At 37.9% G+C, this 27,573-nt stretch overlaps 1 protein-coding gene across 1 annotated transcript in view; it reads left to right on the forward strand.

Moving 5' to 3' along the window:
- Positions 1 to 27,573, forward strand: part of LOC105545157 (ATP-binding cassette sub-family A member 3-like) — a 140,726-nt gene that overhangs the window by 102,241 nt on the left and 10,912 nt on the right. Inside the window, exons 17-21 of the mRNA XM_011987955.1 lie at positions 13,620 to 13,745; positions 13,981 to 14,175; positions 23,628 to 23,815; positions 24,470 to 24,640; positions 25,063 to 25,244. Of these exons, the coding sequence (XP_011843345.1) occupies positions 13,620 to 13,745; positions 13,981 to 14,175; positions 23,628 to 23,815; positions 24,470 to 24,640; positions 25,063 to 25,244 (862 nt within the window). The remainder of the gene's footprint in view (positions 1 to 13,619; positions 13,746 to 13,980; positions 14,176 to 23,627; positions 23,816 to 24,469; positions 24,641 to 25,062; positions 25,245 to 27,573) is intronic.

A 27,573-nucleotide genomic window follows, 5' to 3' on the forward strand; every position in this document is an offset into this window, starting at 1 on the left:
CTTGCCACCCTGTGCCTTTTAATTGGGGTATTTAGCTTATTTATATTCGAGGTTAATACTGATATATGCGAACGTGATCCTATCATCATGTCATTGGCTGGTTGTTATGTAGACTTGATTGTAGAGTTGCTTTATAGTGTCAAGGCTCTTTTACCTAAGTGTGTTTTTGTGATGGTCTTTCCTTTCCATATTTAGCACTCCCTTCACGACCTCTTGTGAGGCAGGTCTGGTGGCAATGAATTCCCTTAGCATTTGCTTGTCTCAAAAGGATCTTATTTCTCCTTTGCTTATGAAACTTAGGCTGAATATGAAATTGATGGTTGGAATTTCTTTTCTTTACCAATGCTGAATATAGGCCCCCAATCTCTTCTGGCTTGTAGGGTTTCCGCGGAGAGATCCACTGTTAGCCTGATGGGGTTCTCTTTGTGGGTGATCTGTTCCTTCTCTCTAGCTGCCTTCAACATTTTTTCTTTCATTTTGACCTTCAGAAAACTGACGAATATGTGTCTTGAGGATGGTTATCTTGTATAGTATCTCATAGGGGTTATTTGCTTTTCCTGAATTTGATGTTGGTGTCTCTAGTGAGGTTTGGGAAATTTTCATGGATGATGTCCTGAAATATATTTTCCAAGTTTCTTGCTTTCTCTCCCTGTTTCAGTGACAGCAGTAAGTCATAGATTTTATTTCATTACATAATTCCGTATTTCTCAGGTTTGGTTCATTCTTCTTTTTGTTTCTTCTTTATTTTGTCTGACTCAGTTGTTTCAGAGAACTGGTCTTTGAGGTGAGCTTCTTTCCTCAGCTTGCTTGATTCTGCTGTTAATCCTTGCAGTTGTATTATAGAATTCTTGAAGTGTGTGTTATAGAATTCTTGACGTGAGTTTTTCAGCACTGTAAGATCAGTTTGATTCTTTCTTAAAATGGCCACTTCATCTTTCATCTCTTGTATTGTTTTATCGTATTCCTTAGAGTCCTTGGATTGGGTTTTTACTTTCTCCTAAATTTTGATCATCTTTGTTCCTATCCATATTCTGATTTCTATTTCTGTCATTTCAGCCATTTCAGCCTGGGTATGAACCATCACTGCTGAGGAACTAGTGTGGTTGTTCCGAGGTAAGAAGATACTCTGGCTTGTTGAGTTGCCAGAGTTCTTGCGCTGGTTCTTTCTCATCTGTGTGGGCTTGTGTTCCTTCAATATTTGACATTGCTGTCCTTTGGATGGGTTGGTTTTTTGTGTTTTTTGTTTGTTTGTTTGTTTTTTGCTTGTATCTTTTTTTATGCCCTTGGGGATTTGATTGTGGTATAAAGTGGGTTCAGTTGACTGCTTTGTTTCTGGAAGACTTTAGGGGGCTAAGTCTCAGCTCAGCACTCTTGGGCTGCATGCTCTATCTCTGAGGAGCTGGTCCTGGGCCCACAGCTTTGTTCTCTGGCCCCTGGAAGTTAGGAATCTGCTGCACTGGAGGGGCTGAAGTGGTCCCAGTTCACTGGCCAGAACACTCCAAGGAGTGGCGTGGGCCAAAGCACTTCACTGGGGCAGCGGCAGCAGGATCCACGCTTGCTTGCCTGTGCCAGCAGCCACAGCGGTACAGCGAGGTGCACACGCCTCAGCTGATTGGGGTACTGTCAGAAGCAAGGCTGCCGCATACCTGCTGAGCTTGCACAAGTTACAGTGGTGGTGTGGTAAGGGCGGGGTGCTGGCGGTGAGGGCTGGGATTGGGGGGTTCCAGTGTTGGTGCTCACACTCATGCTTGCAACAGTGATGGCGAGAGTGGGGCACTGGTGAGCATGGCGCTGTTGGCCTCCATGGTGCTTGTGCTCCCAAAGGCAGCATTGGCAGCGCAGGGTGGATGAGGCTGCCAACATCCTTGTGCACATTTGTAGCAGCAGTGGGGTGGCACCAGGGCATGGGGTTGCCAATGTCTGCACGTTCGCGCCGGTGGCGGTGTCAGCGTTGGGGGTGTTGAACATCTTTTGCATACCTTTTGGCCATTCATATGTCTTGTTTCAAAAAATGTCTGTTCAGATCTTTTGCCATTTCTAAATCAGATTATTTGTTTTCTTACTATTCTGTTGTTGTAATTGTTTATATATTTTGGATATTAATCCCTTATGAGATAAATGGTTTGCAGATATATTCTCCCAATCCATAGGCTGTCTCCTCACTCTATTGTTTATTTTACTCTGCTGAAATTTTTAGTTTCATGCAATTTTATTTGTCTATTTTTGCTTTTGTTGCATGTGCTTTGTGGATTATTTGAAAAAAACCTTTGCCAGACCAATGTAAAGAAGCTCTTACCCTGTATTTTCCTCTAGGAATTTTGCAGTTTCAGGCCTTAAGTTTAAGTCTCTAATCCACTTTGAGTTCATTTTCTTTCTATTGAGTGAGATAAGGGTCCAACTTCATTCTTTTGCATGTGGATCTTCAAATTTCCCAATAGCATTTATTAAGGAAACTGTCTTCCTCGCTGTGTCTTTTGGGCACCTTTGCTGAATATATTTGACCTTAAATGCATGATTTTATCTCTGGGCTTTCTGTTCTTTTCTGTTATTCTGTATGTCTGCTTTTGTACCAGTACTGCATTGCTTTGACTACTGTTACTTTGTAGTAGATTTTGATATCAAGTTGTGTGATGCCTGGAGTTTTGTTCTTATGTGCTCAAGATTTATTTGGCTATTTGGAGGTATTTTGGGGTTTCATATGAATCTGAGAATTGTCTTTTCTATTTCTGTGGTAAGGGCCATTGAAATTTTGATAGGGATGGCATTGAATCTGCAGACTACTTTGGATGACATAAATATTTTAACAATATTAAATTTTCCAATCCGTGAATACAGGATATCTTCCGTTGATTTTGTCTTCTACAAAATATTTAGTCACTGTTTTATAGTTTTCGGTTTGCAGACCTTTCAGCTCTTTCATTAAATTTATTGCTAAGTATTATTATGCTATTGTGAATGAGATTGGTTTTTGGATTTTTTGATAGGTAGTTATTAGTGAATAGAAATATTGATTTTTGAATGTTGATTTTGTATCCCACAAATTTATTAAATTCATTTGTTAGTTCTAACATATTTTTGGTGAAATATTTAGGGTTTTCTATTTCTAGGGTCATGGCATCTGCAAATAGGGACAATTCAATTTACTCCTTTTCAATTTGGATAACTTTTATTTCTTTTTCTTGCCTAATTGCTCTAACTAGGACTTTCAGGACTATGCAGAATAAAAGTGGCAAGAATGGACATCGTTGCCTTATTCCTGATCTTAGAGAAAAAGCTCTCAATTTTTCTCCATTGAGTATGATGTTTGATGTAGGTGTGTCATATATGGCCTTTATTGTGTTGAGGTACATTCTTTTAATACCTAATGTGTTGAGAGTCTTTTTATCATAAAGGATGTTAAATTTTGTCAAATGTTTTTTCTGCATTTATTCATATGAATCATATGTTTTTGTCCTTTCTTCGATTAATGTGGTATCACATTTATAGATTTCTGTTATGTTAAACCATCCTTGTATTCTTGGGATAAATGCCACTTGGTATGGTAAATGATCCTTTTGATGTGCTATTGAGTTTGATTGAGAACTCAATCACATTGCTAGTATTTTGTGAGAAATACTATTTGTGCTAGTATTTTGTTGAGAACTTTTGCATCTATGTTTTGTTATGTTGTTTCCACTTTCATTTATCTCAAGATTTAAACTTCCCTTTTAATTTGTTCTTTAACTCATTATTTGGAAGTATATTGTTTGATTTTTATGTATTTGTGAAGTTTCCAAAATTACTCATGTTATTGATTGCTAGTCTGATATCATTGTGATCAGAAAAGATACTTGGTATGATCTCAGTCTTTTGAAATGTGTTAAGATGTGTACTATAGCCTAACATATGAACTCTCCTGGAGAATGTTCTGGGCACACTATAGAAGAATTTGTATTCTACTGGTGTTGGATCAAATGTACTACATATGTCTATTAGTTCCACTTGGTCTAAAATGTTGCTTAAGTCCAATGTTTCTGTATTCATTTTCTGAACGTATGAGTTGCTATTTAAGTATGGTATTGAATTTTCCTACTTTCCTATTCTTGTATTACTGTCCATCTCTCCCTTCAGATCTATTAATACTTGCTTTATGTATTTATGTGATCTGAAGTTGGGTGCATGTATGTTTATAATTGCTACATCCTCTTGATGAATTGTCTCCTTTATCATGATATAATGACCTTCTTTGTCTTGTTTTACAATTTTTGACTTAAAACTTATTTCATCTAAGCATAGCTACTCCTGCTCTTTTTTTTTTTGGTTTCCATTTGTATAAAATATTATTTTTATCCCTTCATTTTCAGTCTAGGTATGTCCTTACAGGTGAAATGAGTCCTTGTAGATAGTATATATTTCAGCTACTCTGTATCTTTTGATTGGAGAATTTAATTCATTTAAATTGAACATAATTATTGATGGGTAACTACCTTCATTTTGTTGTTTTATGATTATTTTGTAGATCCTTTGTTCCTTTTTTCTCTCTCTTGCAATCACCTTATTGATTAAATAATTTTCTCTACTGGTATGCTTTAAGTCTTTATTTTCTATCTCTTTTTATCTGCTTTGTTGTTTTGCATGTACCATAAGGCTTCCCAAGAAATTTTTATGGTTATAGTAGGCTACTTTAAGGTGATAGTAACTCAATTTTGATCACATTTTAAAATTCCACAATTTTACTCCTTCTCTTTCCACATTTAAAACTTGTAATGTTACAGTGTACTTTCCGTTATATTATATGTCCCTTAAGAACATACCACATTTTGTCTTTTAACCTTTATACTAAAGTTAGAAGTAATTCATACCGCCATTACAATATTGGAGTATTCTGCATTTGACTGTATGCTTACTTTTACCAGTGAGTTTCATATTTTCGTATGTTTTTCTGTTACTCATTAGCACCCTCTTCTTTCATCTTGAAAAAAATTTATTAGCATCTCTTGTAAGTAATCACAATCTTGAGGTCTGGTAGTAATGAAATCCCTTAGATTTTGTTTCCTGGGAAAGCCTTTATCTCTCCATTTATGAATGACAAGTTTGCAGGGTATAGGATTCTTGAATGACAGTTTTGTTTTCCCTTGAGCACTTTAAATACATCATCCTTCTCTATTCTGGTTTGTTAGATCTCTGTTGAGAAATTCGCTGCTAGCCTTATTGGATCTCTTTTGTATATGTTATTTGCTTTTTTCTCTTGCCACTTTCAAGATCCTCTTTTTGTGCTTGACTTTTGACAATTTGATTTTCATATGTCTTGGTGTAGTATTGTTTAAATTTAATCTGATTGAACATATTTGACCCTCCTGTGCCTGAAAATGTATAACTTTCCCCAAATTTGTAAAGTATTCTGCTATTATTTCTTTAAACAAACTGTCTAACCATTTACTTTTTTCTTCTCCTTTGCTAACTTGTATTTGCTCTTTTGATGCTATCTAATAAATCCCATAAGATTTCTTTATTCTTTTTCATTATTTTTAATCCTTTTCCTTTTCTGTCTGTTTTCAAATAACTTGTCTGCCTGTTCAATTGAATTACAGATTCATTCTTTTGCTTGATCAAGTCTTCTGTTCATGCTCTCTACTGCAATTTTTATCTCAAATTTGTTGTATTTTTCAGCTCCAGGATTTTTGTTAGATTTTTTTAAAAAATAATTTCAGTCTCTCTGTTAAATTTCTCATTTGAGTCATTATTGTTTACCTGATTTAATTGACTTGTTCATTGTTGTTATTATATTTTCTTGAAGTATGTTTGACATTCCTTAAAACGATTATTTTGAATTCTTTGTCAGACTATTTGTGTATCATTTTGAAGAGTGTCAGCTCCTGGGAGAGACTTGTGTTTTTTTGTTTTGGTGTTGGTGGCATTATGATCTCCTTTGTTCTTTATGTTTTGTTTGTTTGTTTGTTTTTGTTTTTGTTTTTGCCTTACTTTATGTATGCCCATTTGAATAAGTAGAAACTAATTCCAATTTTTGTAGATTGGCTTTTTCCAGGAAAACCTTTTACCTGTCAGCTGTTCAGAGATTCTGAGCAGACTGTTTCAAGTACAGATTTGCTGCTGGAGTCTTTGGGCAAGCTGTTCTTTTGCCAGGGATAGCAGCTAGGTAGGTATGGTGCCTGGGACCATAGGTTGGTCCTGAAGCCTGTATCCCCTGGTGGTCCAGGTTATTAGGTCTACTGGGAAAAGATTGAACCCAGGGTCTGCTAGGGCATGGGACCATAAGGGCCATCCTGGAAGGTGAAGCCAGCCTGGTGCTAGAGTCAGCATGGAGCCTGGTTCCATGGGCGCTGGTCTGAGTTCTAAGATCATGGATGCTGGCCTAGTACCTGGAGCCACTGGATCTGGCTGGGACTTATGACTATGGGAGTCAGCCAAGTTCTGGGTATGGTTCAGAGCCCAGGGCCACTGGCACTGTCCTGGCCCTGAGATAGGCCTGGAGCCTGAATCTGTAGGGCTGACCTGGTATTGGAGTGGGTCCAAAGACTGCCTGGTTTGGAGACTGGTTCATAGCTTAGGTTCTTTGTGGAGATCAAGTCTGTTTCACTGGACTGAAGCCTGCGACCACAGGGGCTGCTGTGTGCCCCATCTGTGGCCTGTATCCACCGAGTAAGGCCTGAAGGCTCAGTCTGTGAGTACCAACTTGATGACTAGGGCTATGAAGGTCAGCCTGGTGTTGGGGAAGTCCTGAGGTGTAGGGCTGTGGGAGCCAGCTCCACACTGTGGATGGTGGGGTGCTCCGGGGACAAAATGTGGCCTGGATCCTGGGACTTTGGTATCTGTCCTGGTGTCCGGGCAGGACTGGAGGCTCAGTACTGTAAGTACTTAAGTACTTGGAGTCTGGAGGATATGGGGACCTAACTGGTGCTGTGGTTCTTTTGGAGTGTAGCATAGCTCCTCATAAGTCACACTTTGTACCTCACCTTTAGGGGCCTGGTAGAAATGACTCTAGTTATGGCTCTAAAACCAAAAAGGTGTGGAGGCGGGTCCTGAGAAGAATCAGCAATGTTTTGCAAGACATCTACTTCAGGGGAGGCCATTATAGTTTTGTTAGACAAAGCAGTGTTAATTTCTTTTTTTTTTTTTTTTTTTTTTTTTTTTTAAGATGGAGTCTCGTTCTGTCACCAGGCTGGAGTGCAGTGGTGTGATCTCAGTTCACTGCAACCTCCACCTCCTGGGTTCAAGCGATTCTCCTGCCTCAGGCACCTGAGTAGCTGGGACTACAGGTTCTTGCCACCACACACAGCTAATTTTTGTATTTTTAGTAGAGACAAGGTTTCACCATGTTGGCCAGGATGGTCCCAATCTCCTGACCTCATGATCCACCTGACTCGACCTCCCAAAATGCTGGGATTACAGGCGTGAGCCATTGCGCCCTGCAGTAGTGTTAATTTTTTTACATAGGTACAGAGAACCTGCTTCTACTGGCAAACAAGTCTCATAAGAATGTAGGAGTTCATCGTTCCCAGCTTCATCAGAATCTTCTCATTTGTCCACATTCCAGTCTTCAGGATATCGTTCCTTCCTAAGCAATGCCTTCACTTTAATGGTAGTTACTCTGCAAAGTTGGGAATTCAATTTGTGTTGTAATTCAGCCACCCACAGAATGAGGCTGTGGGGTTTTTTTTTTTTTTTTAGCAATCTCAGCCCTGTGGCTGTATGAGTCTCTTTCTTGACAGACGTAGACATTTAAGGACATTTATGTAGCCCTTCATCTGGAAATTTGAATCCCTAAGCTTATCCTTTTCTTTCCCTATTTTGTCCTGCAAAATTAGAAGCATCTAGCTAATCTCATTATGCTTGTTAGTTTGACAAAAATCATACATTGACCAGTATCATACATATGGATACATGGTCACCCAGTATCTTGCCTCTTGTAAGAATTTGATTATGAGTGTCCAGTGGTTTCAGATCTTTGTTGCCACATCAGTCATGGACTATCAGAGAGAGAGAGATTGATTGAGATTGAGATTTTAAGAAATTGGCTCACATGATTGTGGATGCTGTTATGTTTAAAATCTGAAGGGTAGGCTAGCAGGCTGGAGACCCAGGGAAGATTTTAAAATATTGTAACCACTCACCGAGTTCTCCTTTCCCACAGCCAAGACCGAGCTGATTTATCAAAACAGGAGAATTGCGGTAGAGAAATAGTTTAAATCACAGAGCTTGCTGAATGGGAGACTGGAGTTTTATTATTACTCAAATCAGTCTGCCCCAAAACTCGGGGATTGGGATTCTTAAGGATAATTTGGTGGGTAGGAGGTCAGAAAGTAGGGAATGTTGATTGGTCAGGTCTGAGATGAGATCTTAGGGAGTCAAAGTTGTCCCCTTGTGCTGAGTTAGCTCCTGCATGAGGGCCAAGACCAGATGGGTCAGTTTATCAATCTGGGTCGTGCCAGCTGATCCATTGAGTACAGGGTCTGCAAAGCATCTTAGGTTTTAACCTAAGATCAGTCATGTTACCCACAGAGCAATTTGGGGAGGTTCACAATCTTGCAGCCTCTAGCCAAATGACCCCTAAACCATGATTTCTAATCTTGTAACTAATTTGTTAGTCCTGCAAAGACAGTCTAGTCCCCAGGCAGGAAAAGGGTTGTTTTGGGAAAATGTTGTTATTGTATTTGTTTTAAAGTTAAACTACAAACTAAGTTCCTCCTAAAGTTAATGCAGCCTATGCCCAGGAATGAGCCAGGACAGCTTGGAGGTTAGAAGCATGATGGAGTCTGTTAGGTTAGATCTCTTTCACTGTCATAATTTTCTCAGTTATAATTTTTGCAAAGGTGGTTTCAATACCTTTACACCAACATCTAGATTAGTGTTTTACCAAATATCTGCCTGTTATGGCCTAACCAAGTTGACATGTAAAATTAACCATCACAACAGCATATAGTTGCGGCTTTAAAAATCCAGTCTGACAGTTTCTGCCTTGTGTTTACATTGTTTAATCCATTCACATTTAATGTCATTATTGATATAGTTGGATATATTTCCATTTTACACTTTTTCTGTATCATTTGTTTGTTCTTCTGTTCATCCTTTGCTGCTTTCCTTTGCAATTAGTGAAAATTTTATAAAGTAACATTTCAATTCTTTCAATTATTTTTTCACTATGTTTTTTGAGTAATTTCCTTAGTAGTTGTTTTAGGACTTGCAATATGCTTTGCTTATCAAATCTACTCAACTTATTAAAATCTACCTCAGTTTAATGCTAAATTAATTTCAGTGAGATATAAAAACTTTATTCCTATATATCAGTATTATCTATTATTCCTCTTTTTTCTATTATTATACATAGTACATCTACATGTTATAGACCCAGCAATACATTATCATACTTATTACTTTATCTAATGTTTTGTCTTTTAAATAAACTAAGAGAAGAATGGACAGCAAGTATGTATTTTTAGCCCTTGTTATACTAACCATTGTATTTACCATTTCTGGTTTTCTTCATTTGTTCCTATGTATTTGAGTTACCATCTAGTGTCATTTATTTAGAAGAACACAGATTTGCTCACTCCCACCTTCTTTGTGCTATTATTGGCAAATATATTATATTTCTCTGTGTTATAGGCCCAAACATACAAAAAAGTATATACATATCATTTTGTACAGTTAGTTGTTCTTTAAGTCAGCTAATGGAAGAAAGGAGAAGAAACATGCATTTATGCCATTTCTTAATTCCATAATTGTCTTTATAAGCATGGATTAAATAATTATTTATTATTGATATTTATTCCATGTCTTTATAAATATGGATTCAAATTTCTGTCTGGGGTCAATTGCTTGTGACTGAACAACTTCCTTTAGGATTTCCTGTAGAGCAGGTCAGCTAGCAACATTTTCTTAAAATTGTTATCTGGTAATGTCCTTATTTTGCCTTTATTGTTTAAACATAGCTCTGCTGGACACAGGATTCTTGGGGATAGTTTTCTGTTTGTTTGTTTTTGTTTTTTCTTTCAGCACTTCGTACATGTCATTCCCCTGCTTTCTGCCTTCTATTGTTTCTAATAAGAAGTCAGTTGTCAACCTACTGGGGTTCTTTTGTAGGTTATGAGTGTTTTTCTCTTTCTTATTTCAAGAGATTTTTTCCTTGTCTTTGGCTTTCAGCAAATGTACTGATATGTTTATGTATAGACGTCTTTGTGTTTATCCTGCTTGGTGTACGTTAAGCCCCCTTGATGTGTAGGTTAATATTTTTCATCATATTTAGGACGTTTCCAGCCATTACTTCTTCAAAAATTTTTCTGTTCCTTTTTCTATTTTCTATTTGGCATACCCATTATGGAAATATTGATACGCCTAATGGTGTCCCAAATTCCCCTGAGACTGTTTTTCTTCATTAGTTTTCTTTTGTTCTTCAGACTGCATTATCTCTTTCTGCCGATCTTCATGTTTGCTAATTCTTTCTTCACATCTACTATTGAGCTCCTCTACTGAGTTTTTCATTTCAGTTATTGTACTTTTCAACTCCAGAACCTATATTTGGTTCCTTTTTAATAATCTGTATCTCATTATTCTCTGTTTGATAAGACATTGCCATAATACCTTTCTTCATTTCTTTAAGCATGGTTTCCTTTACTTTTAGAATATATTTGTAATGGTTACTTTAAAGCTTTTGTCTGTTACAACTGATGTCTGGTCACTTTCACAGTTTCTGTTGCCTTGTTTTTTTCCTATATATGACACAAACTTTTATTTTTTTTGCATGTGTTGTAATTTTTTTTTTTAACTGAGCTCTGAACTTTTTTGATATTATAGGTTGGTAACCGTGGGTACTATTCTCACCAAGGGAGTTGTTGCTGTTTGCTAGTTTATTGTTTAGTGACTTGCTGAGCAGTTTCAGTGAAGTCTTTCCCTTCCTGTGTGAAGCCTCAGAGGTTGTTCCTCAGAGGGTGCAGACCTGGGCATGGGCACAGTCATCCCTGGATGACAGTGATTTTTGCAGGGTTCTTGACTGTCTCTTTTCATGACTACATCCAGCTATTAAACTCCACTAAGTTTAATATTAATCCAGCTATTAAACTTGACTAATCTCTTATTTCTTATTGGTTTCAACAATGCCCTGGGGTGTGAATTTCTCCAAAAACTGATCCAATTAAATTATATGGGTAATTTGAAGTCAGGGTTTAAGCTTCATGGCAGGAGGGCTCTTCGTAGCTGTCTTTTTCCTTGGTTCTCTTCAGTAAACTAGCTAGCATATGGTTTGACTTATACCTGTAATGGAGCTAGCTATCAGTCACCTCTTAATTGCTTTCCATCAAAACTTCCTTTTTTTTAGATGGAATTTCACTCTTGTTGCCCAGGCTGGAGTGCAATGGTGCAATCTCAGCTCACTGCAACCTCCCCCTCCCGGGTTCAAATGATTCTCCTGCCTCAGCCTCCCGAGTAGCTAAGATTACAGGTATGCGCCACCATGCCTAGCTAATTTTGTATTTTTAGTAGAGACAGGGTTTCTCCATGTTGGTCAGGCTGGTCTTGAACTCCTGACCTCAGGTGATCCACCCGCCTTGGCCTCCCAAAGTGCTGGGATTACAGGTGTGAGCCACTGCACCTGGTCTGTTTTTTACAGCATCTTTAGGCTTTAACTTCCTCTATCCTCTGTTTCAAATTAAGTCAATTAAATTGGGGAGAGCAGAGGTGTTCTCTGTCTTATGGCCCAACTCTCCCCCTGGGCAAAACCTCTGAGCTGGGATAATGGAATGCTTTTCTGCTTCAGGGCTGGATGTTCAGTGGAGGACAGTAGTCTCTGGTCTTCTTGGCTTGCCTCTCCAAGCATAAAACCCTTTCCCTATGAATGAGCCAGGGCCCAGTCCCCAGTATAGCACCTCATGCCCAAGGTAGCCTTCACCTTATGAGTAGGGGCTGAGTCGAAGAAGGGAGACCCAAAGTCATAGCTATACTTACCCAAAACATAACCTCTGCAAAAGGTTGCTAAGGATGGGATGAGAAATGCTAACCTTCTTCCCCTTATAGAAATATACCTTAGCCCTTGATTGGAAGCTGGGGGAAAAGGGAGTCTAATATTTTTGGCTGAACCTGCCTAGAGTAACGTTCTGTCACACTGGCCTGTGGGAAGGAAGGAGAGGATGTGGACCATGGATTTCACTGTTCTTAACAAGTCTAATAGATTTCCTTGAATACATGTTTCTTCATTTGCTGTATGCCCTTAGGATCCGCTATGGTTTGAATGTGTTTCCCACATTTCATGTGTTGGGAACAGAACCCCCAATGTGGCAGTATTGAAAGGTAGGGCATTTAAGAGGTGATTGGATGCTGAGGGCTCTGCTTTCATGAATGGATTAATCCATTGATTAATGGATTGATGAGTTAACATGGAAGTGGAACTGGTAGCTTTATAAGAAGAGGGAAAGCAACCTGAGTAAGCATGTTAGCATGAGATTAAGCATGTCAGCACTCTCGCCAGGTGATGTTCTGTGCTGCCTTCAGACACTGTAGAAAGCCCCCACCAGGAGTAAGCCCTCATCAGATGCTGAGCCACGCCTTTGGACTACCCAGTCTCCATAATTGCAATAAACAAATTGCTTTTCTTTATATAAATTACCCAGTTTTAGGTATTCCGTTATAAGCAACAGAAAATGGACTAAGGCAGGATCATTACTAAAGGCTTTAAGCGGTTATATTTTAAAATAACTTTCACCAGTTTCACTGGGGTACAGGTTTACAGACCTGTTAAACTGTTATTCTGGAAGTCTCAAAATTATTCCATATCAAGTCTTACTGACTTTTTCTCTCTCCTTCATAAAACAGAGTCAGTTCTTATTATTCTTTCTATGTGTTGAACATTCTGTGGTTGTAACAAATCATATTTGTTTATCTCAGTGTGGCTTCAATTTTTCATGAGGTGTCTGATTCACCTCATGAAAAAACAAGTTATGTAATCCTAATTTCTTAATCTATAGAAAACAGAAATCAATGTGTTCTGAAATAACTGGACAAAAATGTCTTGAAAATTATGCCAAATTTCTGCTCTAACATGTTTGGATCAGTTTCCTGAAACTACTTGGTCTAGTCAAGGTGACTAAAGAGCATTAATATCTGCAACATTTATCTTGAAAACATAGACCGTGGGGTCCAGTGAGTTTCTTAGGAAAAGTCCTTTTAAATCTTGCTGAACTTCTTAGCTCCCATTCCCTTCAAAGGGCACTTATCATTACAAACTCATTACTGTTATGTTTAAAAGCTTTTTTACTCTCTTGAGATGATTTTCTTCTTAAGGATCCAGGTGATAAAATCGTTTTTCTGTTTTAAATGCTTTAAGTTGTCTTTCAAAGTATTAAAGTACACATCGTAGCATGTTAATTCATAGTCTCTCTACCATCTGAGTACCTTTTTCCTCTCCTCTGGTCCTCACTCTTCTTTCTCTAGTGAATTATTCATTACTCACAACTTATCAAATGATACGTGAGCGCTGAAGTGCTATTCAAGAAGTCTCTTAGAAATGACTCAAACTTTCTGTTTTAACGTCTTTTAATATTATCCCTCAATTTAGCTTTTATGAAGCCACCCAGGATAAAACAGATGCCTAAAGGGTATCTGCCTCTATAATTTTTGTTTTGAAAATACAGGAGATAGTGTCCAAGGAATTATCTGGGCAATCTGAAGATGAAGATGTACAAAACGAAAGAAAGAGAATCCTGGAGCAGCCTCAGGAGTTGCTGGATTCTATAGTACTTATTAAAGAACTCATAAAGGTAATATAATTCAATGGCTAACATACACTGGCTTCATTTCTACTTACAAGTGTGCCACTGGTGCCAAGGGCTCACTGTGGTTCTTTGGGCTCTATATGTATTCTCCCGGTAGAACAGAAGAGTTATCATGAAACTGTCTCAAGTAGTGATCCATAGGGGTCTGAGATATTACTAATTGTACTTTACCTATAAGTATTCTTTACTGAATTGTGTTTCCTGGATTTTTTTTTTTTAGATATATTTTAAGTGCCCAGCCATTCTGGCTGTAAAAAATATCTCCCTTGCAATCCAAAAGGGGGAGTGCTTTGGATTGCTTGGATTCAATGGAGCTGGAAAAACAACTACTTTCCAAATTTTGACTGGGGAAGCGAGCCCTACCTCTGGAGATGTGTTGATTGATGGCTTTAGCATCACAAAAGATATCCTACAGGTAAGAGGCCGTTACAGTCTAAGATGTGAGAAGCATAATGAATGACTCAGGTTCAGGTAACAGGTAGGTGGCTAGGGAAGGGAGATGGGAAATATGGTATGTATTGATATTTATTTTGTTGATGCCGTCAATGGATTCTGGAGAGGGAAATAAACTTTTGAAGAGTGAAGCAGTAAGAGCAGAATCTAAAACAAGAGTGTCTTCTGTGATCTTTGTTAAAGTAAAAGGCAAGTTCTTTCAACATTACATCTAACATATGCCAGACAAGGTATGGTAAAGGTGTAAGAATGGTAAGGCTAGGCAGAAGGAGAAGATGACCTGCAATTCAGTTGCACCTGAGGCCTTGCTCCGTCTTACTGAGAGCTCTGCAGCAAGATGGCCTTTCACAAGTCCCCCAGGTAAAGCAAGGTCACTAGCCTTTGTATCTCTGCATCTGCCAGTCATTGGCCACACATGCCACCTGGAAGAGAGGATGTAACCTTGGAAAGAAGCTAAGTGTGGGGAGAATTTCAAGAATAGGAGAATTAGCAAATGTGTCAAACGCCAGGAAGACTAAGGCAAGGTAAAGCCTGGATAATGTACATTGGCTTTAGTAAGTAGAACTTCATTGATGAGGTTGGCAAGAGCAATTGCACTAGGGTTAAGTAGGTGGTAGTAACAAGAGCGTGAATAGTGAATTCATTTCTCCTCACTTCATCACATCAGCCACTATCACCATAGAAGTAGGAAAATGGAGTTGGCAGAGTCTGCATCCTGCGGGATAAACAGTAGTCTAGTTTATTAGTCCGTTCTCATCCTGATAATAAAGACATACCCGAGACTGGGTAATTTATAAAGGAAAGAGATTTAATTGACTCACAGTTTCACATGACTGGGGAGGCCTCACAATCACGGAGGAAGGCAAATGAGGAGCAAAGTCATGTCTCACATGGCGACAGGCAAGAAAGCTTGTGCAGGGGAACTCTCATTAAAACCATCAGATCTCATGAGATGTATTCACTATCACAAGAACAACACAGGAAAGGCCTGCCCCTGTGATTCAATTACCTCCCACCGAGTCCCTCCCATGACAAGTGGGAGTTATGGGAGCTACAATTCAAGATGAGATTTGGGTGGGGACACAGCCAAAGCATATCATCTGGTAACCAGAAGTGGAGCTAAAAATGTGGATTATACTTTGAAGAAAGTTAGCTGTGAGGCAAAATGAAGAATGAAAATTCACCCAGATTTGTGATAAGGACAGAAAATATTTCATAGGGTGAATAACTCAAGCACATTTATACTGGAAGGGGAGGAGTTAAAGAAACAGAGGAGGGAGTGATACATGATGGCAGGAGGTGATCTGTTCCTGCCAGGTGGTCCTTGCAAAAAAGTCGGGGAACATGAGGTCTCCCCTAACTATCTTTGTTCATACCATTTGTCCCCTTGGGGAACATAAGGGTGGCATAAAACAGTCCAGTCTCCTGACTGTGAGTAATGGAGAAAAAGTTTAAGTGAATCTGGTACCAAGGAGCAAAAGCTAAATTGGGAACTAAAAAGACAGTTAATACAAAATGTCATATTTTAAAAAAGAACAGGCATATGGGCAAAATGTCAGCCTTTTGCAAGGACTGATTCAAAGTTCAGTAAATCTGAGGGAACTCTTTCAAGCCTCAGAGAATCTCTCCAAGTTTGCTATTCTAAAACATTTATCATATTTTATGTAACAGATGGTAATATTTTCATTTATTCAGACCTTAAAAAATTTTACATTGTCTTTCTATTGTGGTAAAAATGCATAATATAAAAATTGAAAAATGCATAATATAAAAAAGTTCATCTCCATAACTTTTTCCTTAAATTAAATATCTCTACTCATTAAACAACAACTCCTCATCCTTTCATTTACTCCTTTGAATTTGACTATACTAGGTACCTCATGTAAGTAGAGTCATATACTATTTTCCTTGTATATCTGATATACTTCACCTAGCACAATACCTTCAAGGTTCACCTATGTATTTGAATTTCATTCAGTTTGGCTGGGCACGGTGGCTCATGCCTGTAATCCCAGCACTTTGAGAGGCCAAGGTGGGCGGATCACTTGAGGTCAAGAGGTCAAGAGTTTAAGACGAGGCTGGCCAACATGGTGAAACCCCATCTCTACTAAAAAGACTAAAATTAGCCAGGTGTGGTGGTGTGTGCCTACAATCCCAACTATTTGAGAGGCTGAGGCAGGAGAATTGCTTGAAGCAAGGAGGTAAAAGTTACAGTGAGCCCAGCCTGGGCAACAAGAGCGAAACTCTGTCTCAAAAAAAAAAAAAAAAAATTCATTCAGTTTTATGGCTGATAATATTCCTTTGTATGAGTATACAACATTTTGCTTTTCCATTCATCCATTTATGGTACATTTGGGTTGTTTGTACCTTTTGGCTCTTGCGAATAATGCATCAACATTGATACACAAATATCTGAGCCCCTGCTATTGATTATCTGGGATACATACCTATAGGTGGAATGCAGAATCATATAGTAATTCTATGATTACTTTCATAAGAACTTCTATACTGTATTCCACAGCAGCTGTGTCATTTTACATTCCTACCAGCAATGCACAAGAGTTCCAATTTATCCACGTAATCACTAACTCTTCTTAATTTTTGTTTTAATAGTAGCCATCCTAATGACTGTGAGGTGGTATCCCCTTGTAGTTTTGATTTGCATTTCCCTAACAATTAGTGATATTGGGCATTTTTTTCATGTGCTTACTGGCCATTTGTATATCTTCTTGGAGAAGTGCCTATATTAATCATTTGCACAATTTTAAATTGTGTTGTTTGGTTTCAGTTGCTGTTGAACTGGAGGAATCCTTTATATATTCTGGATATTAATTCATACATGATTTGTAAATATTTTTTCCCATTACATATAACATATGCCAGACAAGGTGCTATAAGGGTGTAAGGATGGCAAGACTGGGCAGAAGGAGAAGATGACCTGCAATTCAGTTGCACCTGAGGCCTTGCTCCATTTTACTGAGAGCTCTGCAGCAAGATGACCTTTCACAAGTCCCGCAATTGAAACAAGGTTGCTAGCCTTTGTATCTCTGCATCTAGCAGTCATTGGCTGCACATGCCACCTGGAAGAGAGGGTGTAACCTGAGAAAGAAGCCTTTTCTGGTATCCTTTGGTGCACACATGTTTTAATATGAAGTTCATTTTATCTAATTTTTCTTTTGTTGCCTGTGATTTTGGTGTCCTATCCACAAAATTATTGTCAAATTCGATGTCATGAAGTTTTTCCTCTATTTTTTTTCTAAGAGGTTTATAAGTTTAACTAACATGTTTAGGTCTTTGATCCATTTTGAGTTTATTATGGTATATAGTGCAAGGGAAGGATCCAGCATCAATCTTATTCATGTGAATATCCAGTTTTCTCAACATCGTTTGTTGAAAAGTCTGTCCTTTGTCTATTGAATGGTCTTGGCACCCATGTGTGATTAATTGATCATTTCCTGAGGATTTATTTCTGGATCTCTGTTCTCTTTTACGGATCTGTATGTGTGTATTTATGCCACACAGTTTTTCATTACTGAAACTTTTCAGTAAGTTTTGAATTTATAAAGTATGAGTCCTCTAATTTCATCCTTCCTTTCAAAAGATTGTTTTGGCCATTTGGGTCCCGGAAGGTACTACATGAATTTTAGGATGCATTTTTCTACTTCTGCAAAAAAAAAAAAAAGAAAGAAAAAAAAAGTTATCAGGATTTTGATAGAAACTGCATTGAATCTGGAGATTATTTGTGACAACAATAGTAAGTTTCCCAATCCATGAACATGGGATGTATTCCTATTTATTTATGTCTTCTTTAATTTTTCAGCAATTTTTATAGTTTTCAGTGTAAGAGACTTTTAACTTATTGGTTAAGTCTATTCCTATGCATTTTACTCTTTTTGATGCTATATAAATTGAATTGTTTTCTTAATTTCCTTTTGGGGAGTTTTATTGTTAGCGTATAGAAATGTAACTGATTTTTTAAAAGAAAAAAAAATAGATCAATCTATTAATTTCCCTATACCTTGCACAATATGAACAGAATAGATGCATAAAAATTCAAGAAAAATTAAGAGGAAAATAATAAATCCAGAGAAGAGATAAGTCTATAGAAAAACTCACTTTGATTAACTTGGAAAGTGCCACAACATTACCACTAAGCTTCTTAGAATCTATATTAACTATGAGATCTGACTTCATATCAAATGCAACTATCTTTTCCAAATAGAAGTCAGGGTCCAAGCAACCTGACTGAGTGAATATTCAGGGATATAAAACTGGATCATGGTTATAATTTGCTAGGATGCTGCCTTTTTTGTCATTGTTGTTGTATTGTCATTCTCTGCCTGGAGAAAAAAAAAATGGGATGGTTGCTATAGTGGTTATAGTAGAGTCAAGAGACAGATGACTTGGTCTCCAGCACCATCGAGTTATGGGAGGATAGGGAAAAATAACTCCTAGTCAGGGCTATGAAGGTATTACATAGAAGGCCATATTGGTGACCAAACTAGTTCAAATCTATGCATATCAGTCAACTTTGTGCTTGATATTTTGTGGTTTTTCCCACTCAGAGACATGCTGAGCAGCAACTATGGCTCATGGGATATTGGCAGACCTCATTTTAAATACAGGGGTGGCACTCCTTTTTTAAATGTAGAAGTAGCAAGGTCTATGTGAATTAGTCACTTTTTCATGGTGCCAGAGTCCATGGAAACTTGACTTACATCCAGGAATCACACAGCTGGTTTCCATGTTTATTTTTGTTTCTTTGTTTTTTAATGTAAGCATTTATAGTTTGTATGGCTCCCAGTTCCCCTGTTTTCTATCTTTGTCCTGACTGAGAAAACAGAGTGCCTTGACCAAACTGAGTTGCTGTTCCAGGCCAGCTTTATGCCTTCTCCTACAGGCTTGGACACAAGCCAGGGCCTGGAAGGTGCCAAGGAACATTCCAAGACACTGATGAAGTTCTTTAAGTTGTTGCCCAAAACTGAAAGGTCAAACATCTTGCTAAACACATAGAAAGTAGCCCTGGCCCTGAGCCAAATTCTTTAAACACTCTGTAAACCAACTCCCTCCTTATAGCCATACCCAGGTAGAACATCTTTTTTGCTATCCATCACAAGGACACCACAACTCTCATATGTAAATTTTCCTAACAAATGTTTTGGACGATTATCTAGGGCTTCTTTCTTTGGAATCCCAATTGGCTCTACCTCAGGGTGATGTGGGGCAGTCCACTATAAGAACTCCTCAGCCACCACTTTTGGGGCAACACTGACCATTGGCTCCAAGGACAGAACATAGCTATAAATTTCCCCCTGAACACTGCTTTTGCTGGGCCTCATGAGTTTTTGTGTAGTGTTTTCTTTGTTTTCACTCATCTCTAAGCATTTTCTAAATTCTCTTATGATTTCTTCATTTAGCCATTGGTTGTTTAAGAGTGTGTAGTTTAATTTCTGCAAATTTGTGAATTTTCCAGGTTTTCTCCTGTTAATGATACCTAAATTCATCCAATTATGGTTGGAAAAGGTGGTTTATCTTTTCAAATCTACTGAGATTTAATTTATAGCCTAAAATATGGTTCATCCTGGAAGATGTCCCATGTGCACGTAAAAAGAGTGTGTACTCTGTTTTTTGTTGATTAGTGTTCTGCATATGTTAGTTAGATCTAATTGGTTTATTGTGTTATTTAAGGTGTCTACATCCTTATTGATCTTCTGTCTGGTTGTTCTATTCATTAATGAGAGTAAGATATTAAAATATCCAACTATTATTATAGAATTGTTTCTTTAATTCTTCTATTTTGAGGATCTGCTATTAGATGTGTAAATGTTTTTACTTTTTACATCTCCATTCTGAATTGAACCTTTTATTAATATGTAATATTCTTTGCTTCTTCTAAATTTTCTTGATTTAAGGTCCATTTTATCTGATATTAGTGTAGCCACCCTTATACCCCATTTGATTACTAAATGCATGAAATATCTTTTTTTCCATCCTTTCATTTTCAGTCTACTTATGTTTTTGGATCTAAAGTGAGTCTCCTGGAGATGGCATCTAGTTGAATCATTTTTTTTTTTAATTCGTTCTGCCAATCTCTGTCTTTTGATTGGAGAGTTTAATGTATTTATATTTAAAGTACTTATAAGGAGAAACTTATTCCATCATTTTGCTATTTTTTCTGTATGCCTTATAGCTTTTATATCCCCAATTTCCTGCATTACTGGTTTTTGTTTTTGGTTTTTTTTTTTTGAGATTGAGTCTCACTCTGTCACCCAGGCTGGAGTACTGTGGCACAATCTCAGCTCATTGTAACCTCCGCCTCCTGGGTTCTAATGATTCTTCTGCCTCAGCTTTCAGAGTAGCTGAGATTACAGGCTGATGCCAGCGTACCAGGCTAATTGTTTTTTCCTATATTTTTAGTAAGAGATAGATTTCACCATATGGCCAGGCTGGTCTCGAACTCCTGACCTCAAGTGATCCACCTGTCTCAGCCTCCCAAAGTGCTGAGATTACAGATGTGAGCCACCATGCCCAGCCAGCATTACTATTTTCCTTTGCATTTAGTTGATTTTTTTGTAGTAAAACATTTAAATTCCTTTCTCATTTTCTTTTGTAAATATTCTGTAACTATTTTCTTTGTAGTTATCAGACAGTACATTTAATATACTAATGTTATACTAATTTGAATTTATATCAACTTAACTTCAGTAACATAAAAAACTCTGCTCCTTTACAGCTCCATCCCACCCCTTTCAGTTGCTGATGTCACAAAATTACATCTTTATACACTATGTGCCCAAAACATAATTATTTTAAATGCATTAAAATTTTAAATTACATAGAAAACAAAATGTAAAGTAACAAACTTTTGTTATGATACTATTAGCTTTTATAATTCCCTATGTATTTACCTTTATTGAGATCTTTACTTCTTATGGCATTAACTTATATCAGCAATAAGTTTCTGATATCTGCTGATAATCTTGAGAGATTTTTTTTTAACGTGATCCATGGCTTCTGTCTTCCTGATTTCAAGTTTAGGGGGCATGAATAGTTTGGAAACACTGTAAATTAATTAGTAATTTAATTTAATTTAATTTAATTTAATTTGATAGCCTTTTCTCTGGCTCTTAGGCTTTTCATTTCATCTTGTAGGACTTCCTTGAGCATTTCCTACAGGACAGGTCTATTGACAACAAACTCCATCAACGTTCATTTATCTGATAATGTCTTAATTTCTTCTTCACTCTTGAAATAGTTTTACCAGATGCAAGATTCTTGTTTGACAGTTTTCTTCTTTTAACAGTTTTGAGGGTGGATGGGGAAAGGCTTTTCTTCTGGTTCAGCCCATTGCCTCTGGTTGCTGAAGTTTCTGATATCTGCTGATAATCTTGAGAGATTTTTTTTTTAACGTGATCCATGGCTTCTGTCTTCCTGATTTCAAGATTCTCTCTCTGGCTTTGGCTTTTGCCAAATTTATAATAACATGTCTTGGTGTGGGTCTCTTTGAGTTCATTTTACTTAGAGTTCATTGGGCTCCTGGATGTTTCTATTAATCAAATTTGGAAAGTTTTCAATCATTATTTCTTCAAATTATCTCTCTGCCCTTTTCTTTCTTCTCCTTCTTGAATACCACAGTGTATATATTAGTCCACTTGATGGTATTCCAAAGGTCCCTTAGGCTCTGTTTACATTTCTTTGATCTTTTTTCTTTTTTTCTTTTTTTGATCTTTTTTCTTTCTGTTCCTCGGACTAAATAATTGCCATTGTCCTACAGTAAAGTTAATTAATTGTTTCTTCTGCCTATTCAAACATGACTTTTTTTTTTTTTTTTTTTTTTTTTTTTTTTTTTTTTTTTTTTTTTTGAGATGGAGTCTTGCTCTGTCGCCCAGGCTGGAGTGCCGTGGTGCAATCTCGGCTCACTGCAGGCTTTGCCTCCCGGGTTCACACCATTCTTCTGCCTCAGCCTCTCGAGTAGCTGGTACTACAGGTGCCCGCCACCACACCTGGCTAATTTTTTGTGTTTTTAGTAGAGACAGGATTTCACCATGTTAGCCAGTATGGTCTAGATCTCCTGACCTCGTGATCCACCTGCCTTGGCCTCCCAAAGTGCTGGGATTACAGGCGTGAGCCACCACGCCCAGCCTCAAACATGACTTTCAATCCTACTAGTTAATACTTTATTTCAGTTATTATACTTTTCCACTCTAGAATTTTTTTATTTCCTTTTAAAGTTTCTACCTCTTATTGATATTTCCATTTTGTTTGTACATCATTTTCTTGACTTCCTCCACATCTCCATTTAGTTTTTAAAGCATCATTAAGACAATATTTTAAGGTATTTTTCTAGTATATCTGCCTTCATGTCTTTTTCAGTACAGTTTCCATTCATTTTTTTTTCCTTTCATCCTTTGATGGGTCATACTTTCCTGTTTCCCTCTATGATTCTGAGTTTTATTAAAAACTGGACATTTGACTCTAATAAAGTGGTAATTCTGGAAATCATATTTTCCTCATTCTCCTAGGTTTGCTGCTGTTTGTTACTTTTTATTTATTGTGTTTGTTTTTTGGATTGCTGTCTCTGTGCTTAGGATCAGCCTGGGGTGTGAAAATAAGTTCTTCTCAGGCATTTTCTGAGCCTGTGTCTTTCCCTGAGCATGTGTGGTTACTTTATAATTTTATTTATACATGCAGTTGTGTTTTAATGCCCTAATACTTAATGTATGAATCCCAAAAGAGGAAAATGAGAAAAATGAAGGATGGTGTGTAAAGGGAGCTAGTCTTTTAAAGCCCCTGTCACTTCAAACAGAGGGGCAGGGTCTCGTGCCATGCCAGGAGTTTAGGGGGCATGAATAGTTTGGAAACACTGTAAATTAATTAGTAATTTAATTTAATTTAATTTGATAGCCTTTTCTCTGGCTCTTAGGCTATGTGCACCTCAGTGTAAATCAACAGAAGGGTTTGACTAATTGGTAAAGCAACATTTATTGCAATCTCTGGTTTGGGGATGAATGCGGAAAGGCTTTGCTTCTGGTTCAGCCTTACTCTGGAACAAGATATACATATGGCTCTACAGGTTAAACAAAGCCAAAACATCATGGTGGCCATGCTCCTTGGAGTTCCTGATTAATGAGAAGAGCATCTCATATTCTAATAATCCTCCAAATTGTGTGGCTCTAGAATTTTATTTCTAACTTCTTTATCCCCAAGATCATTAAAACTGAATTATGGAAGCTATTATCCCAATGTCCTACAACAGGTCTGACAGCTATAATTGTGTAGCCCTTTAGGAAAAAAATAATCTTGGTAGGACTCTTAGAAGCATGGCTTGGAGGACTGCAGGTTTGCCATCTCATCCATGGATGTGTAGTGGGATGGATGACTTGGCTGTTTACTCAAGGCAATTTTTGTTATTAGGTAAGGTCAAGAATTGGCTACTGTCCTCAATTTGATGCCTTGCTGGAATATATGACTGCTCAGGAAATAATGATTATGTATGCCAGAATATGGGGAGTCTCTGAGCCCCAGATTAAGCTGTATGTGAACAAATGGTTGAATTCACTGGAACTGGAGTCTCATGCTGACAGGCTTATCAGCACCTACAGGTGAGTCACTATGCTACTGCTCTTTTCTGTTGATGCTGCTAACATGGAGGTGCTTCCTTTTGTTCTTGCTGTTTGAAATGAAGCTTACAGCTCCACCTAAGCTCCGCTTCCCACAATTACCTACTTGTGAAACTATCTAATGTTCTGCTAGGCTTCAGATGCCAGTAATAAGGCAAATCAATACAGTTCTACATCTTCCCTTTGCAGAGATGAAACGCAAAGTCTTGGTTCTATTTGAACTATATCCTCTGAACCTCAAAAAAAGGAGTGTCTTCTCTTTCTAGGGTCGCTATAGTTCTTTGTCTACCAAGTAAGGAGGAATGTAGGCCCTTTGAATTATGATGTGATTTATGTGACTTGGAAACTGTAACACTCTAAGAACATGGGTAAATAAATGCCACTGATAATGCTGCCAAAATTTATTACATAAAAGTCACTCCTCTATATCTCAAATTTAAATGAATTGATATACACATCTGTAATTGGGCCTGCTACCTAATCAAAGTCACATATAATCAGCATTGTGGATGTCCATGTTAAGTGTTTGCTGGGACGCTCAGCATTTGGGAAATTTGTACTAACTCTTTCCTATACATAACTGATATGTATAGCCATTTCTTCTCTCACTTTTTCTCTCCTCCTTTGGCCATGAAGTGAAGGAAACAAACGTAGGCTGAGTACTGCTATTGCCCTAATGGGAAGGTCTTCAGTCATCTTCCTGGATGAGCCATCAACTGGCATGGACCCAGTAGCCCGACGCCTGCTCTGGAACATAGTGACAAAGACACGCGAAAGTGGAAAAGCCATCGTTATAACCTCCCACAGGTGTGGCTCACTGGGAGGCTTGGTTGAGGGCTAGCGAGAGAGTTGTAGTGGCTGTAAGAGGGAATTATTTAGGCCCAGTGGATAATATTGGACAGTAAACTTGCCTGACTACGTTAGTTCCTCATTAGGAATTAGGATTCATGTTAATCCTAATAAATGACTAAAAATCCTCACTGAGTTTAACAAAAAAAGTGAGGAAAAGACAGGACTTCAGAAGATGCTCTATTTGAAAATTGGGCACTATGTTCTTTTTCATTTGAAAAATTCCCACTTCCCATCGACGAGTTTTATGATTGGAAAAATACAACTTCTGATTGAAAATAGGGTCGCAAAATTCTGGCTCTGATTGAACTACACAGTGTCCTCCAAAAGAGAACTTTTTACTTTTACCCTTACAACATTCTGCCCTTTTGTTTTGCAAGTATGGAGGAATGTGATGCACTCTGTACCAGTCTAGCCATCATGGTGCAAGGGAAGTTCATGTGCTTGGGCAGCCCTCAGCATCTCAAGAACAAGTTTGGCAACATTTACATCCTCAAGGTCAAGGTCAAGACTAAAGATAAATTAGAGGATTTTAAACGTTTTGTTACAACAACATTTCCAGGTAAATTAAGTTGCGCTACCTTTGTCAGAAATATATTACATCGGCCCGGTGCAGTGGTTCACGCCTGTAATCCCAGCACTTTGGGAGGCTGAGGTGGGCAGGTCAGTTGAGCTCAGGAGTTTGAGAAATGTGTTAAATCATGTTTGTTGTTCTCACCATCCATATGATTTATGTCTTCAATAGCAGTTTTCTGTGAGTTATTGATAGGTATTGATTTTCTATAATGTTCCTTTGGCAACGTTTGATACTATAAGTCTCTTGTGGCAGATTATGCTAAGTTTCACAAAAAACAGAGGTTCTCACAAACTCTTACATCACCTAACAAGGCAGTTTTATGTTTATAAATTAGTTGGGTGCAGTAGCTCACGCCTGTACTTCCAGCAACTTGGTAGGCTAAGTCCAGAGAACTGCTTGAGCCCCAGGGTTTAGGCTGCAATTAGCTATGATTGTGCTGTTGCACTCCAGTCTGGGTGACAGAGCAAGACCCCATCTCTAAAAAAAAATGATAATAAATAAAAACTAAAAATAAATTATATACCTAAAGTCCTATTTTAGCATAATTCTCAATTATTTTCACAGATTATTCATGCCAAATTTTAAGGTTTTTTCCTTCACACTACAAATGCAACTTTATGCTTTTACTGTCTCAGCTAGGATATGGTATTGAAATGCAAATAAGAACGTTGCCAAAGGAACATTATAGAAAATCAATACCTATCAATAACTCACAGAAAACTGGTATTGAAGACATAAATCATATGAATGGTGAGAACAACAAATACAATTTAACACATTTCTCAAGAACATATTTCTCTCCTTTCAAGAGGAGTTTGGTTTCTGAGTGCTGTTTCTTCATGCTAAATTCAGTAGGCACCTCTCTGCCTACATGGAACAGTACAAGAGAGACCATCCATTTCGATCTGTCTCTTATCTCTCTTTCCTTAACCTAAAGTGTGGGCAATGGCAAGGCTTTTAATAATTCTGGCTTTTCATCTTAGTTTCCACTTCGGTAGGCTGAGCAAAATACCACAGAAGTTCCTGTTGTGTGTTAGGCTAAGGGGTTGAAAATTTGTCTCCTAGGCAATGGAAAATAGCAAAATTGATTACACAGTAAGAATGAAAATCAGGGTCAGGTACAGTGGCTCATGCTTGTAATCCCAGCACTTTGGGAGGCTGAAGTGGGTGGATTACCTGAGGTCAGGAGTTCAAGACCAGCCTCGTCAACATGATGAATCCCCATATCCATTAAAAATACAGAAATTAGCTGTACATGACGGCGTGCACCTGTGGTCTCAGCTACTCAGGAGGCTGAGGCAGGAGAATTACTTGAACCGGAGAGGTGTAGGTTCCAGTGAGCAGAGGTCATGCCATTGCACTTTAGCCTGGGTGACAGAGAGAGACTTCATCTCAAAAAAGCAAAAAGAAAAGAAAATCAGAAAACAGATATGAAATGGATGGTCAAGCATATGTGAAGAACGAGCTGTGTGGAAAATTTATCACCCCAGTGTTGGTCATAGTGTTTATGGTGTGCCCTTGACACATGTAGATGGATATGTCTATTAAGAAGTTGAATATTCACTTATGCGTTTGTGTGGCAAATATTTTTGAGGACTTATTGTGTCAGAGTTTGATTTGATGTGATCAATAAATCACTTTAAGAAAGCTCTATAGGCTAAGGCACGGTGGCTCACACCTGTAATCCCAGCACTTTGGAAGGCCAAGGCGGGCGGATCACAAGGTTAGGAATTTGAGACCAGCCTGGCCAATATGGTGAAACCCCATCTCTACTAAAAATAGAAAAATTAGCCAGGCATGGTGGCAGGTGCCTGTAATCCCAGCTACTCGGGAGGCTGAGGCAGGAGAATCGCTTGAACCCGGAAGGTGGAGGTTGCAGTGAGCTGAGATCGCGCCACTGGACTCCAGCCTGGGCAACAGAGTGAGACTCCATCTTAAAAACAAAATCAAAAAGCTCTGCACACTTCAGGATAATACAGAAAAACAATTCAACAAAATCAGGTAAACAATAAATTACCCAGACTAGTAACTTAATAGAAACATTGAAATTTCTTCTTAAAAAATCAAACAGAAATCATGGATATGTAATATACAGTGAATAAAATGAAGAATGCAGTAGGAAGCATTAACAGCAGAATTTATCAAGCAGAGAAAACTATCTCAACTCAAATAGGCTTTTTGAAAATATACAGTTAGACAATTAAAAGAAAAATTAAGAGGAATGAAGAAAGCTCATGAGATTTATAGAACAGCATCAAAAGAGCCAGTATTTACATTATTAGAGTTTGTGAGGAAGAAGAAAAAACAAATTGTT

Source organism: Mandrillus leucophaeus, unplaced genomic scaffold (genome assembly GCF_000951045.1).
Source record: "Mandrillus leucophaeus isolate KB7577 unplaced genomic scaffold, Mleu.le_1.0 Scaffold32, whole genome shotgun sequence".
In the NCBI taxonomy this organism is placed as follows: domain Eukaryota; kingdom Metazoa; phylum Chordata; class Mammalia; order Primates; family Cercopithecidae; genus Mandrillus; species Mandrillus leucophaeus.